This window comes from Lates calcarifer, linkage group LG8 (assembly GCF_001640805.2).
Source record: "Lates calcarifer isolate ASB-BC8 linkage group LG8, TLL_Latcal_v3, whole genome shotgun sequence".
Lineage (NCBI taxonomy): Eukaryota > Metazoa > Chordata > Actinopteri > Centropomidae > Lates > Lates calcarifer.
This window is the reverse complement of record NC_066840.1, coordinates 15,056,082-15,070,228: the sequence shown is the minus strand read 5'-3', so window position 1 is coordinate 15,070,228 and position 14,147 is coordinate 15,056,082. Positions and strand designations below refer to the sequence as shown.

Sequence of the window (14,147 nt, the reverse complement as noted above, 5' to 3'; positions counted from 1 at the left end):
TTGCCTCTCCTCCTCACACTGACCCCCTCTGTCTCTCCTCTTCTCTGTCTCCTCTATCAATTCAATTGAGGATGATTTATTGGCAAGGTTGACAGGTGAATGTTGCCAAAGTCTCTCGGATAATACTAACAATAATTCAGTAAATAGATGGAAAAAATCAATTCACTAAGCAAAATAAAATAAATAAACAGATAAAAAAGGAGCAAGAAATGGCAAAAAATGATCAGTATACCCGTGTTTAGCGTGTGTATGTGTGTGTATTCCTGATATTAGGTTGTCGAGGTAATTATTTGTCACATCTATGTCTCTCCTCCCCCCTCCTCTCTCTCTCTCTCTCTCGACGCGATGACGTACAAAAATCTGCTATAGCGAATTTCGTGTCCCTTGTTTCCTTATATGGTGATCAGCGTCGCGGCCCGGCCCCTCCTCGCGCTGAGAGCGAGGCGCGTGCACCGGCCGCCGCCGCCGCTCGCCGTTCGCTTCCATATTTGGAAGTGAGTTCAACAAAAACCTCACGGAGGGGGAGGGAGGGGATGGATGGCGGAGAATTTCCTCCCATCCTGAAAACCGCTTTGCGCCGGGCAGGCAGCTGAATGAAACAGCGCTGCCGCTTTACTTATTAATCACTCCTCACGCCACTGGTGTAATAATTAATAGCACGTATTCAAAACCCATACTCAAATTACACCTCTATTCGCCAGGGTACCCGCATACATATGTAGGCCGCAGCCTACATCTATAGTTTGTTTTTAAAAATAGGTTAAAATAAAAACACAAAATTAAAAATAGAATTAAATAAATGTAGCCTATAGCTGCTCACATACGCTGCAATCATAATCTACGTAGTTATGTGCATCAAGCACCAGCGAAACACTGTTAAATAATCTTATTATATAGTATACCTGATATCACCAGGGATTTGTAGGTTTATTCAAATACTACACAAGCATGTACTCCCATGACGCTCTCCGCTACCCATTTAGCATGTTTAATTTGTTAACGCACACTGTCCGGCACTGCCAAAGGTGATTAAGTTATTAATAGAAGGTGCTAGTGTCACTGGAAAAAGAAGTGCTAAATATACAAATAAGATTATGTGTTAAAATATTGGTAAAGATTAATAATATGTTAAGATTTATGTTGGAGATGTAGTATCGCTTTGTTGTATTACTTGTTTAATTTTTGTATGTAAAATACTGAACTGGTGTTAATTATTAATTGGATCAGATTCACAACCGATTAAACGCTTTAGTCAATAGTAAACATCACGCAGCAAATAAAAACAACCGCTCGTGGTTAGCAGGGCCGCTCCCGCTCGTGCACCTTGCTCGAGTCGGTGGCGCGCTTATTTGCGCGTCCACGTTGCGTATCCACTGTGAGCGCGAGCAGCAGTTGATCATCACACTCCATTCAGTTTCTACCCAGACGCTGACCAGTCCGATCTACAGCAATGGTAGGTTTAATGTCTTTTTAACCTCACTTTTTGTCCTCTCTCTGGTTTCACTGCCTTTTGTACACTCGATTTCAAGATACAAGGCGGTTTATGGTAGGTTGGTGGTTTATTTTGGAATTGATTATATTGTTTTTTGCATCAAACATTGCAAGCCGGGTCTCTGCCGCAGGAGCCACTGCTAGCACCGGGGCTAGGTGGTGTTCAGCTCCGGTGTGCGAGAGGCTGGACAGCTGGTAATGCCTTCAGAGAGCACGACGAAGCTGCAAGTTACAATCATCACTTCCAGCTAATTCTTCGTGCGTCATTTTTCTCTCATAATTGTGATAACAGCAGATAAATGCCTGGTGGTCCCAAACAACTGGCGCCATTTCCCCCCATCCTTCCGTGTTTCGCCGACATAAAGCCGCTTTACACGAGAGGCCGTGTTGTCTGCGTTAACATCCACACCGTTGTCATGACGGTGATTCACAGCATCATGTTTCCGTTATTTCCCCACAGCTCTTCATTGCCTCCTCAGCGGAGCGGCGCAGCGCTGGCAGGTGCAGCAGCGCCTCAGGGCCACCTAGCTAATGGTATTGTTAGCTGAACTAGCTACGTTAGCAAAGGCAGAAAATGACACCCATTATGGCGCTAGCTGTGATTTTCATGTTCTTTGTCTCTACACGGCGCCGCCGCTAACAGTATTTCAGACTCTGCTTGACTACGTGCTCTGAATTGAGTCACTTTTAGCCAACAGTCATACAAAATATATAAATTGTACGTTTGTGGCCAAGTTGCGTTGTGACAGTAAAAATGTGAATTGACAGACGAACGGTCCGTTAGAGCAGTTTTGCCTTATATAGCAAGCTAGCGCACACATGTGCGTGTGCTGCATTCATGGCCCCACCCTGAATTTGGTGCAAAGACCATTTTGTTTGATGCCGTATTATAACGGATCTGCACTCGGATTTCACCTACTGCTTTTTGCGATGTGTGAATTTTGCCGTGTATCTGCTCGGATGTAGCAAATATTTGACAAAATTATCACCATTATGTAACGACTGTTTGGTAGCGTTGGATCCGCTAGCTAGAGTCGAAGCTAACGGGCCGCTGTCTCTGGATCTTCGTGGTCGGTGCTGCGCATCTTTTTTCTTTTTTCTTTTTTTTCTTTTTTTTCTTTCTTTTTTTCAGTTGCGCATCTAATTTATACAGCAATTTATACACACTGCATGCCTGCCACGCCATTAGACTACTGCACAATACGAAGAGGGAATAATTAACCGATGCATATATTCATTCATACATAGTCATCAAACATATATGAGGCATAAAAAAGCCGGAAATAGAAAAACGTGGGTTGTTTTTGGCGTTAATATAACGTACAACTAAAATTCATATAATTATATATTTATAGTATTATAGTTTTTTTTTTTTTTTTTTTAAACAGTATTACAGTTTTAACATCCAGCTGTTTGCACCGTTAACATGACATCAATTAAATCTGCCTGCCTCTATACGTATCCGTTTTTATTTATTTATTTTCAGTTTGAATATAAATCCATCTGTGTTTGCTAGTGAAATTGGCCCTTATTTTAATAGCCTGTGGGGCCTGTCACTGCGTGTGAAGGAATTTAAGACTTGGACTGTAACTACGTTTGTACTGAGTCACTTGAACCTTGACTTCAGCAAAGTATCCCTGCTTCAGATTAGATAAGGTGGGATCTTAGTGATCACCATGGTGATATTAGCCTGCTGCTACAACAAAAAATAAAACAAAATATACAACAATCTTCCAGCCTAAGCAAAGTGGTGGGAGGGAAGAAGTGGGAATCTAAAAATACCTTGACACAACAGATGTAAATCATGTTCGTGTGCATAAAAATGAGAAGTGCAAAAGAGAAGGTCATGCTAATTTTTCAGCATCACCATCAAGGAAGACTGCAGTGAGACAAATATGTCATGTGCTGATTCGTATTCAAAGACAGTACAGATGTCTATTAACTTCAGCAAATATTTAGGAAAAGGCTTTAACAGTAAGGAAATATCAAAGTGTGATGCTAATTTTAATGATAGACGGATTAAGGAAGTGAGTGCAGTTGTTTTCTGGTTAATTATTGCTCTAAAATTCACCGTTATCTCACACAGGCCTTTTACGCCCTGAGCAAACAGAGTGCCTGCTGGTGCTGCAGTCTAGTTCCTTTTCCGTGTTTCCTGCCGCATCATTTCCTTTTCATTGTCTTTTTTTTTTTTTTTTTTTTTTTTTTTTTTTTTCCGTTGACACATTTGCCGGTAGGGAGGTAGTAGTTTTCTTCCATCTTCTCCTGAGACTGCATTTTTCTGTGATGGAGGGCCCTAAACAGAGTCAGGAGACCTGACTGAGTGAGTTTATGGAGCAGCTGTGACTCTGCGATGTGACTTGTATTCTATATTCTCAACAGAAGCCCCTTTGTCTGTGCCTGAACCCTGCACTGAAATGCTTAATTCCTGACCACACCCTCAGCCACATGGTCATCTTTATGGTAGAGATACATGGCTCCCTCCTGCTCGCATAGAGAACTTGTGTAATGTTTTATATCTACTGGTCCTGCCCTAGTCACTGATTGACAGCAGACTTTGAACACGCAGTCCTGACCATGTATTTTTATTTTTGTTCTTCATTATTCTCGCAGTCTGACTTCATGCATAATAGATGGAATTAAAAGGCCGCACTGACTGATTCATCAGTGTTGATTTCACTTGCACCAACTGTGCTGACAGTTGGATCATTTTCGAATTGCACTACACAGTTTAACTCTTAAACCCCTGCGGCTGACAGCTTGTTACGACCACACCTTTTTGCGTTTAAGTCTTCCTTATCAGGCGTCCTCGTAAGAGGCATTCCTGCTGTGTGTGTGATAGTCACATGCCGCCCTCTCAGGCCCTTTTTCAGTTTCATGATGTCTGTATTTATTGTACTCAACTCGTCACTTCTGGCCTGTTGAACACGATGGCAACTGTTGCCCTGTTCAGACCAAGCTATCACTGTGGACCAGAGCTGCAACTAACAGTTATTTTCTGTATCAATTATTCTGCTGATCATTTTCTAGATTAATTGTTCTGTCATTAATTGTAATTTCTTAAAGTTGACATATTTAAAGTTCCTGTTTTGTCCAGTTTAAAACCCAGAAATATTTAAGGTATCACAAACATCTGAGAATACCAGCAATTATCACTAAAGCCACAAATAAATGAATAATCCATTTGTCTATCAGGAGAAAATTAATCTGCAGCTATTTTGATAATCAGATACTTGATTTTAGTTATTTTAAAAGAAAAAAAAATAAAATATTTGCTGCCTCTAGCTTCTCAGATATGAAGATATGATGCTTTTCTTTGTCACTCATGAAGGTAAACCTGAATGTCTTTTGGATTTTGGACTTTTGGTAAAGACAAAATAATATATGTGAAGCTGTCACCTTGGTCTGGGAAATTTTAGCAGGAATTTTCTTATTTTGTTTCATTTTATAGATACACAACAAATTGATTAATCAGAAGATGAATCAATAATGAAAATAATATTTAGTTGTAGCTTTAATTCACATTTTAAAAGTTGCAACTGGTAAATTCTCTGCTTTTTTGATGCTTAAAATGAGAGATTATCAAAAGCAGCAGCTATTGATTTATATTCAACCAGTCATTTAGTCCAAAGTGAGGGAAAACAGTTCAAACTTGGGCCTTCAATTATATCAGATTTTTACTATTAGGGTTATTTTATGCATACAAAATAAACGTGTATGTCTGTACTGTTGTATACTCTATTACTGTATTTGCAATAATGGCAACAGCCACTGTGAATACATCAGACTCAACAGATTGTTCTCTCCACAGGCCTCCGGTGTGAAAGTCACAGATGATGTTATCTCAGTCTTCAATGACATGAAGGTGCGTAAGGCACAGGCGAACGAGGATGAGAAGAGGAAGAGGAAGAAGGCCATTCTGTTCTGTCTGAGCAAAGACCTCAAGAACATCATTCTGGATGAAGGCAAAGAGATCCTTCTGGGTGACTTGGGAACCACCGTCCAGGACCCGTACCAGCACTTTGTGAAGATGCTGCCCCCAGACGACTGCCGTTATGCCCTGTATGACGCCACCTACGAGACCAAAGAAACAAAGAAGGAGGACCTCGTCTTTATCTTCTGGTGAGTGCGGCCATTATCACACGTTAAAGGGTTTATGACCTATATCAAGACAACATTTGGCTTTAATCATTTCTTTCCCTCGATTACAGGGCTCCAGACAGCGCCCCCTTGAAGAGCAAGATGATCTATGCCAGCTCAAAAGATGCAATCAAGAGGAAATTTGAAGGTGAGCAGATGTAGTGTAATATAAACAGTTTGAGAATCATCAAGCTGCAGACACAGCCTTAACCACACCCAACTTATACCCAAACTCAAAGCTGCACTAATCAATATCAATATCACTCATAGGTTCAACCTCACAGAAAATTAACGCCTGACTTTGCCCCATCAGCATCTCACCTTTTGGCATCTCAGCTTTAGCTCATAACTACATCTGAATGTTAATGTTGTTTCATGTCTGGATGTGTAAACAGGCAATTATTATATCATCATAATAGGGTAATAAATGCCAGTCTTGTGTAAACATTTTGTTCTGCTGCCCCCAGGTGGACAAAAGAAATAATGCAGTTTTAAAATCTCTCAATACAGTACATACAGAAACATTGCCTTTTGCTTTAACTAGCCGTCCTCAGTCTATAACCTTGACATAAACACTTCTCTCCTCTTATATCTGAACTTAAACATGTTTAACTTAACATTAAAATCTTACCAAAACACCTCATTATACATCTCCTCTTTATGGGTCAGCCTGTTTTGTCGTGGCCACATCACATTTCATGTAAGGGACCTAAAAGCTTGTCATTGCATTGTTGGCCATTAGGCTGCGCTTTTGCTTCTTATTTGTCTCTGTTAATGCTGGCTAAAAAACATTTTCCATACCTACAAAACTCTCCTCATGCGTTTACACGACAGATGTAAGATCTAATCATTTATACTAACTCAACTAAACAGGCTTTGGTGATTAATACAGTTCTTAAACAATATCAGACAGTGCTCTTTTGTCAACCATCAGATTTTCTTGCAGTATTTATACTTTGGTAACTACTCCTTAAATATCTTGGCCATTGTGGACAATGTGGCAAATCAACAATGCATTAATATGATTTAAGTGTCTTTATTAATCAGGCACTTTTTTTCATATATGGTGATGGAGGATTTTTATACATACTGGCATTCACCTGAAACAGCTCACTTAAATTAATAGTCTCTGTATTTTGAGAAGCACACTTTTTCTCAAGAGTTGGATGAGAAGATCAGACTCTCATGTCTACTCTTATAAGGCCACATCAGCAACAGCAGGTTTGTTTAGCTTAGCAGGAAGCTCTGCCCTGTCCAAAAATAACAAGAGTTGCCTACCAGCACCTGTAAATCCCACTGATCAACACGTTCTATCTCCTTTTGTTTAATCTGTACACAAAGTACAGAGTCGGCTTTTCTTTTACCTGATAGTCTGTTGATAAAGCCCCTGTATAATAAAATTGATAATACCATAGGATTTATTTATTTATTTAGTCTGTAAACTTATTAATGTGTCATTCTGACTTTTGTGTTTGTGTATCCCCCCCCCCCCGTAGGTATTAAGCACGAGTGGCAGGTGAATGGTTTGGAAGACCTCAAAGACCGGCACACCCTGGCAGAAAAACTCGGCGGCTCGTCAGTAGTCAGCCTGGAAGGATCCCCTATATAAATATTACCCTCCCCCTCCTCCTCCTCCTCCGGCTTCGATCGAGGCCTTTCAGACACATCTGTTGGGTTTAGCTGTTCATTCCAGTGTGGTTTGGAGAAGGGCAAAAACAGAACCAGCACCATTTGCGGGACTCTCTCGGGGAGGGATATTGTGGGTGGGTTTGGGGTCAATTGACAGTTTAAAGAAAAAAAAGAAATTCCACAATTACAGACTGTCATTCCAGTTCAAGCAACATAAAGAATATGAACAAAACACACACATACAAAGAAAAAACTTTAAGATACAACTGAGAAAGGATGAAGATGATAATTAAAATTAAAATACACATATTGTTCATGCTTAAAGACAGGGTTTTGTTCTTTCCGGGTTCCATTTGAATGATTGTAGAGACAGGGACAGACGACAACCTTTTTAGTTTACCAACCATTGAGTCCTGACAAATAATCGTTCCAACTACATTTTTATTTTGCCAAACTTCTAGTTAAGTTTTGTAAGTGTGTGTAGTTGAGACTAGATGTAGTATGAACTAATTCACTCTTGATTGCACAAGATGTATCAAAACCTTCTCTGGGGGAACACGGTTAAATATATATATTTTTCTTTTTTTGTTTTGTTATTCCATTGTTTTTTTTTTTTCTTTTTGAACATGCAAATTCCAAAACTTGAGTGATTCCTTTTTATTTCCAGTTCTGGGTCAGAATACCATGGCATTCGATGTAGAAAACAGACGACATTCCTTGTATGTGTTAAAACCAGGATCTCCTCGATTTAAAACAAAAAAAACAAAAAAACTTTGGTGTTATGAAGGTCTGATGGGGAGCGATGTGTATATGAAGGACCAGCGGTCAGAGTCTAGACTGAATATTGAATGGTGGATGTTTTGTATCGTCTCCTTATCTCTAATAAAAAGCACTAAACTACTGACTTGTTCTGCTCTTTTTTCCGTTTTTTTTTAAACCTGTTTTGTAGACACAAAAACTGTAGCTGTCACACATCAGATCACTTTCACTTCTCTTAAGGGTCATGGTAATGGTGAAACTCAGACCTGCGCAAATGATGAAAAAGTCTGCTCAGCCATTTCAACTAGTGATACAATTGATTTATTAAGTTAAAAAACTCCTAAGTTCCATATTCAAACCTCTCATCTAAAATGAAAGGCAACCAGTTAATGATGATGTAAGATAGTAAATATTCACATTCAGAAAGTTGGAAGCAGGTAATTCTTGGACTAATTGTTCCAGATTAATTTCCTGTCCTGTGACTAATCAGTTCATTTAGTTCTAAATTCAATTTAAACCAATTTAAAACACTTCCTTGTTGTTCAGGTCACATCAACACCGCAGTACCTATTATGACCACCGGAGGTCACCCCAACATCACTATTGAAACCAAGTCAAGACACAAACACTTATAAATCTCTGTTTATTAAAATATATCAAGCATTTTTTAAAAATAAAATTAACACTCTGTCTCTCCGGTCCACACTGAGAGGAGCAAAATGTCTGCTGAAATGTTAGGCATCAGTGGTTTCCATAAACTGTATTCTGTGCTCTCTATTAGCTGTGTTACCTATCAGACTGCAGATCGTGGTGGACGAAGCTGAATTGTCCTTGAAAAGCTATAAAAATATCTAAAACCATTCCTCTGAAAAAAAGTACAGTAAAGATGAAAAGAAAGAAATGTACTCAGTAGATCACCATCATCCACAGTAGGGAAATAATCTGCTGTTACTGACACAGACTGCACACGCAGGGAAAAGAGTTTTTTTTTTTCCCACTCTCTTGTAAAAAGTGGTTTATGTTAATACTGTGGAAACACTGACTGTGGGTGAAATCGTATTAAAAGATGCTGTGGTGATGACCTCACAGGCAGATTTGTTTATTAGAGCCCAGAGATTACAGGGAGCAAATTAAATATAGGAGAGATTTAATCCCAGTTTACTCTTCTTTCTTTAGGTGAGATAAACCTGTGTGTTTTCAGTCACTTTGTGCTTTCTTGTGTTTCTCATGCTTTACTTTCAAAACCTCCCTTTGTCCTGCTTCTGGCCCCTCTCATTCCTGGACGCAGTCTAGCCGGTTTCCGTGCACCCAGTAACAGATCTGAGCAAACTTCAGAGGGGTGATGCGCACGGCCACGTTGTAATCCCGGTTTTCCCCATCGATCTCCAGCCACTGGTGTCCAGAGAAAATGCCGATGACCTTCCTTTCCCAGCGCTCCAAGCTGTTGTCCCACACTCTTCCGTACACCCCCGAGCCGCTGGCTCCAGGTCGGGCATCGCAGTGCTGGTATATCAGGTCGCTGGACTCTTCTTCCACAGGACAGAATCTGTACACCAGCTCCCCAGGTCGGTCGCTGTCAAAACCAGAGAAGTGGATTCGTTTCCCGGCCAGGTCATCAGAGGAGGGAGCCACGGAGAGGCGCATGAAGGGACGTCGGTGAGGCCAGCGCAGCTCCAGCAGGGCGTAATCGAAGTCCATGCTGACGTCCTGAGGGCCCTGAATCCAGCCCTTTGGCACGCGGGTGCGCTTCACCCTCACCCAGCGGACCAGAGGCTTCTTGGCAGAGGTGAGGTCGGCTTTTGTGCCATTGATGGATGGAGGGATCAGGAAGCCGACCCTGAGCTTCCTCGCCCCCTTCACATAATCCTTCCCATCATGCACACAGTGGGCAGCCGTGAGGACGTGCTGCTGAGACACCAGGACGCCGGTGCAGCCGGTGGAGATCCGCACAGCCGTGGAGAAAGGGTAATCCAACAGGAAGTTGTCGCCCTGGATGTTGAAGCGGCCGTCCGCTCCATAGATCTGCCGCCTCACACGCTTGTGTCTGGGTTTTCCTCTGGGTCCTCTCCTGGGTGAGGGGTGAGCAAAGAGACGGGCGTCAAATTCCTCCTCACCCTCCACATCCACAGTGGTGAGAGTGCGGGAGCCGTCGGCGTACAGCGTCTCGAATGCCAGCTTGTCCGTCAGCTGCTCATCCTGCTCTCCTCTGTGGAAGCAGCTGGAGTTGCAGTGGGTGGTGAAGTCCAGCTGAGCCTGAGCGCTGAAGCGGGAGCGGGTGAGAGGCGTTGGCGTGTGGGGCACCAGCATTGGGACGTGGGCCGGCGCAGGTTGAGGAGGGTGCAGAAGGGACAGGGTGAGTGGGGGAAGGAGCAGGAGCAGGTGAGTCAGGAGGGAGCTCTCACGTGGCATGGTGACGGAAAACACTGCAACCACACAGAAAATAATCACATACATGAGAGAAACGGCTTATCCTTGAGAGATTGCATGAATTCCTACATGTTGTTTCAAGATATCAACAGTGGAAAATGTTCCCAAACAAGATGTCTGACAAACACACAAACCCTAATCCCTCATAAATCTGGATTCTCTCGCAGATGATTGTTGACCGTAAATCACAGAGCCTATGCGAGTGAGGTCAGCTTGCAAAACCTAATGTTGCAATGCAGGCCTGAGTTTCATCTGGTGGTGCTGAAGCAACAATGAACCTCTTGTTCCTATAATATAGATTACCAGGAAAATAGGATTTCAGCCTGACAGACACAAACAAGCATTTTAATGTCTGTTCGGCACAGGAAAGGTTCAATCATAGAGGAAGCAAAGTGGTCAGAAGCAGAGCTGAGGAACCAGAACAAAGCTGAGTGCTCAAGGCTTTAAAAGGGAAAGAAATGCAGTTTGTGATAAGTTAAAACAACATTTTAAAAGAAAATACAGGCTGTTCTTTCTCAGACGTGATCCACAAGATAGAAATTCAGCATTATGGCAGACTGAGATGGGTGGACGATAGGTTGCAATAAAAACCCTTGAATCAAATATTTGTCAAAGCTCAGAGGTAAGAAGTTGTTTTCCATCAAACATTAACTACTTGACAGTGTACGAGGGGCTTTCAGGGCAGATTAGCAGGGACAAGGAGTTACTTGATCCCCTCTAAAGTCTGTGGACCCTGAGGCACTCATGGCACGAAGAGAGCAGGTGTGTAAAAAGTGAGAAAAGAAGGAGAAAAAAAAAACAAGTCAAGGCATGGTGGTGAAAGAGAGCATTATTGCTAACAAAAGACAGGGTGGGGTCCGTCCACACACCTATGTGCTATCTGGTATATCATTACAAAGGAGGCAGAGTTACAAAAAGGTGTTCCTGTAAGCAGAGAAAGTACAAATTTCCCTCCATGTTGACATGTTAGAGACATGACAGCTGTGGCAGACAGTTAACACCAGCTACATAAGATCTTAAGTGGTAAATTGGCCGGTGTAGAAGTGGAAAAATATGACATAAAGCTGTTGTGCAACTTGTTTAAAAGGATAAAAAAATGATGTGTTTATGGCCAAAATATCACCTATCAACCAAGCTGAGGCGAGACAGATGAAATCAGAGCCCGTTTCAAAGTTGAAACACATTATTTGACTATTTATACAAACTTTTCAGGCTCTTTTTTTTCAGCCAGAAACCACAGCTCTTCTCGAGGCTCATTCTGATGAAAACCACAGGAAAATGATCCAGAGGACATCCAATGTGCAAAAAATAACAACACATATTTGGAGGCGGGGGGGGGTGCACTGGGTTTTGGGCTGAGGCATTAATCTGGAGCTTGGACACTGGGATGCAACTTTGAGGAGAAAACATACAAGGACAAATGAATCTTTTCAGATATTGTTGTGCATCTGGGAGGGAAATTACATGAAGTCCACTCTTTCAGTACAGAGATGACACATGCAGGTATGCGAAACACTTAAGAAGAGGACTCCCTGTTCAGCATCTAAATGTGATTTTATCTAATCTCATATATGCAGCAGAGTCAAATAAAGTTCAGCTCCCTCTCATATACTGTCACAGAGCATGCAACCACAAAGATGGCTGAGTGGACATGGGAGACCAGAGATTGTGAGAGACAAGAAACACCTGAAACCTCATTTAATCTTTGACCATCATTATACCCAACATCTGGATTGAATAATCATCTTACATCTGGCTGCAGAAAAAAATAATCTCCATTTATAAATAAAGCCTGTGAATGAAACAGAAGTGGTGTGCTCCAAACTGGACATTTTGGCATCCCAGTAAAGATAGGGCAGAGAAGAGGGGAACCCTGTCTCTGCTGGGATGTCTACCATTACAATAAAATCTGATATATTACCTCCTGGTTACTGATCGAAGGTCCGTGTTTACATCCCAGTCAGGTTTTCCTCCCCATCAGACGAGTCCTTCAGGATCACTTCCCAGGTTTTCCTCATCATCTCCGGTGACAGGCAGGTACTTTGTCCCTCCTCTTTGTCTCTTTCTCCTCTCTTTGCCCTGCAGAGGTAAAAAAAAAAAAAATGTCGTTCGCTCTTTTACAGCGTGTACAAATAAAGCTCCAGATGCTGAATGTCCGGGCCGTCCCCTAAAAAACCTGCCCCGCTCAGACACACAGCCACAAATAAAAGTCTCTTGTCTGAAAAGAAGTGTTTTCTCTCTGCCCCACGGTCCTAGCGCCCCGCCTCCGCTCCTCCCTGCCTTCTGAGAAGGGACACTAACTGGCCGCTAGTCTCATATAATCGCCCAGTTACATCTTATTCTCACACTTAATGTGCATTGTTTTATTAATAAAATGTAATATTAAATTAACTAAACTGATTAATGTCTTTACACCAACTACAGAGTGAGAGATATTTCTGAAAATCATGTCTAAATGATAAATAACCTAAATTGTCGGCAGTTACGAAAGTGGCTCTGTAAGGCTACAGCAGTGACCTAAGCTAAATGCTAACACCATCATAATTACAATGCTAACATATTTACGACGTTTGCCATCTTGGTTTAGTAGCACGAAACACAAAGTACACCTGCGGTTACATGAACGTCAGTTACAGATGGAGAGATGTTTATTTTAAAATTACGTCTTAATGATAAGCTAAATTGTCTACAGTTACGAAAACGGCTCTGTGAAGCCACAGCAGTGACCTCAGCTAAATGCTAACACCAGCATGCTAACAAAGTGTTACGATGCTAGCATGTTTAGAATGCTCGCCATCTTTAGTGTGATGGCATACTAACGTTTGCTCATTAGCATTAAACACGAAGTTCAAGGGAGGCTATGTGAATGTCATTACACAGAAGGGTAGATTTTATTTTATTTTAAAAATCATTTCTAAATGATTAATAAGCTAAACTGTTGGCAGTTATGAAAGCGGCTATGTGAGGCCATAGCAGTGAACTGAGCTAAATGCTAACATCAACATTCTAATACGCTTACAGTTACAAAGCTAACATGTTTAGCATATATACAGTATTTACTATCTAGCATGCTAAGATTTGCTAATTATTGTGAAACACAAAGTACAGTGGTGTCAGGAATGTCAGCATTTTTAAGTAATGTCACTTTGAGTAGCAAAAATGTTATAGTTAAAATCTGAACAAAGATGAGCTAAAATACTTGTTTTTATGTTAAATAATAATTCAATTTTCAAAATTGGAATTAGTTAGCCCTCTGTCAACCAACTTAGTTCATTCACTAAGTTTTACTAATTTTATTAGAAGACCTTTGACCTAACTTTTCAGTCCAGGCTGCAGGAAAACTGCTGCTTTTATAGTAAACTATTGTACTGATGCATGTTTAAGGCATTATACCATCATACTGTGCAGATTAAGTCTTGAACCTCTGCAGTATTTTCAGTTTAGCTCTTTTATGGCATAAAGATTTAACATCTACTGCAGTGAATCAACACGACAGATGATTGTTTTTCCTTTTCTGTCTCGGTTACAAATCATAAGTGTTTATATTCATCATATCAGGCATTTGGCACGTACATTGGTAGCCTAGGGTTACACCCAAGCAAGAAAAGTCTTGTTTCTGGCATTAGTACACTCTAATTATCCTGTGTGCCAAGAGTTATAATAGATACAAGTGAAGACCAACTCTTAGCTGGCATGCGGAGGAC

General features: G+C 41.2%; 2 protein-coding genes across 2 annotated transcripts; one reads left to right on the top strand and one right to left on the bottom strand.

Moving 5' to 3' along the window:
* The first annotated feature begins 1,289 nt into the window (after nucleotides 1-1,289).
* On the top strand, nucleotides 1,290-8,158 carry cfl1 (cofilin 1). The gene is made up of 4 exons (XM_018660227.2): nucleotides 1,290-1,453; nucleotides 5,300-5,610; nucleotides 5,700-5,776; nucleotides 7,125-8,158. Exons 1-4 carry the CDS (start codon nucleotides 1,451-1,453, stop codon nucleotides 7,235-7,237), a joined length of 504 nt encoding a protein of 167 aa, XP_018515743.1. The 5' UTR covers nucleotides 1,290-1,450; the 3' UTR covers nucleotides 7,238-8,158.
* Nucleotides 7,859-12,619, bottom strand: LOC108872517 (serine protease 23). Its single transcript, XM_018660226.2, has 2 exons — nucleotides 12,365-12,619; nucleotides 7,859-10,439 (listed from the first exon to the last, which is right to left on the bottom strand). Exon 2 carries the CDS (start codon nucleotides 10,423-10,425, stop codon nucleotides 9,289-9,291), a length of 1,137 nt encoding a protein of 378 aa, XP_018515742.1. The 5' UTR covers nucleotides 10,426-10,439; nucleotides 12,365-12,619; the 3' UTR covers nucleotides 7,859-9,288.
* Between the last annotated feature and the right edge of the window lie 1,528 nt (nucleotides 12,620-14,147).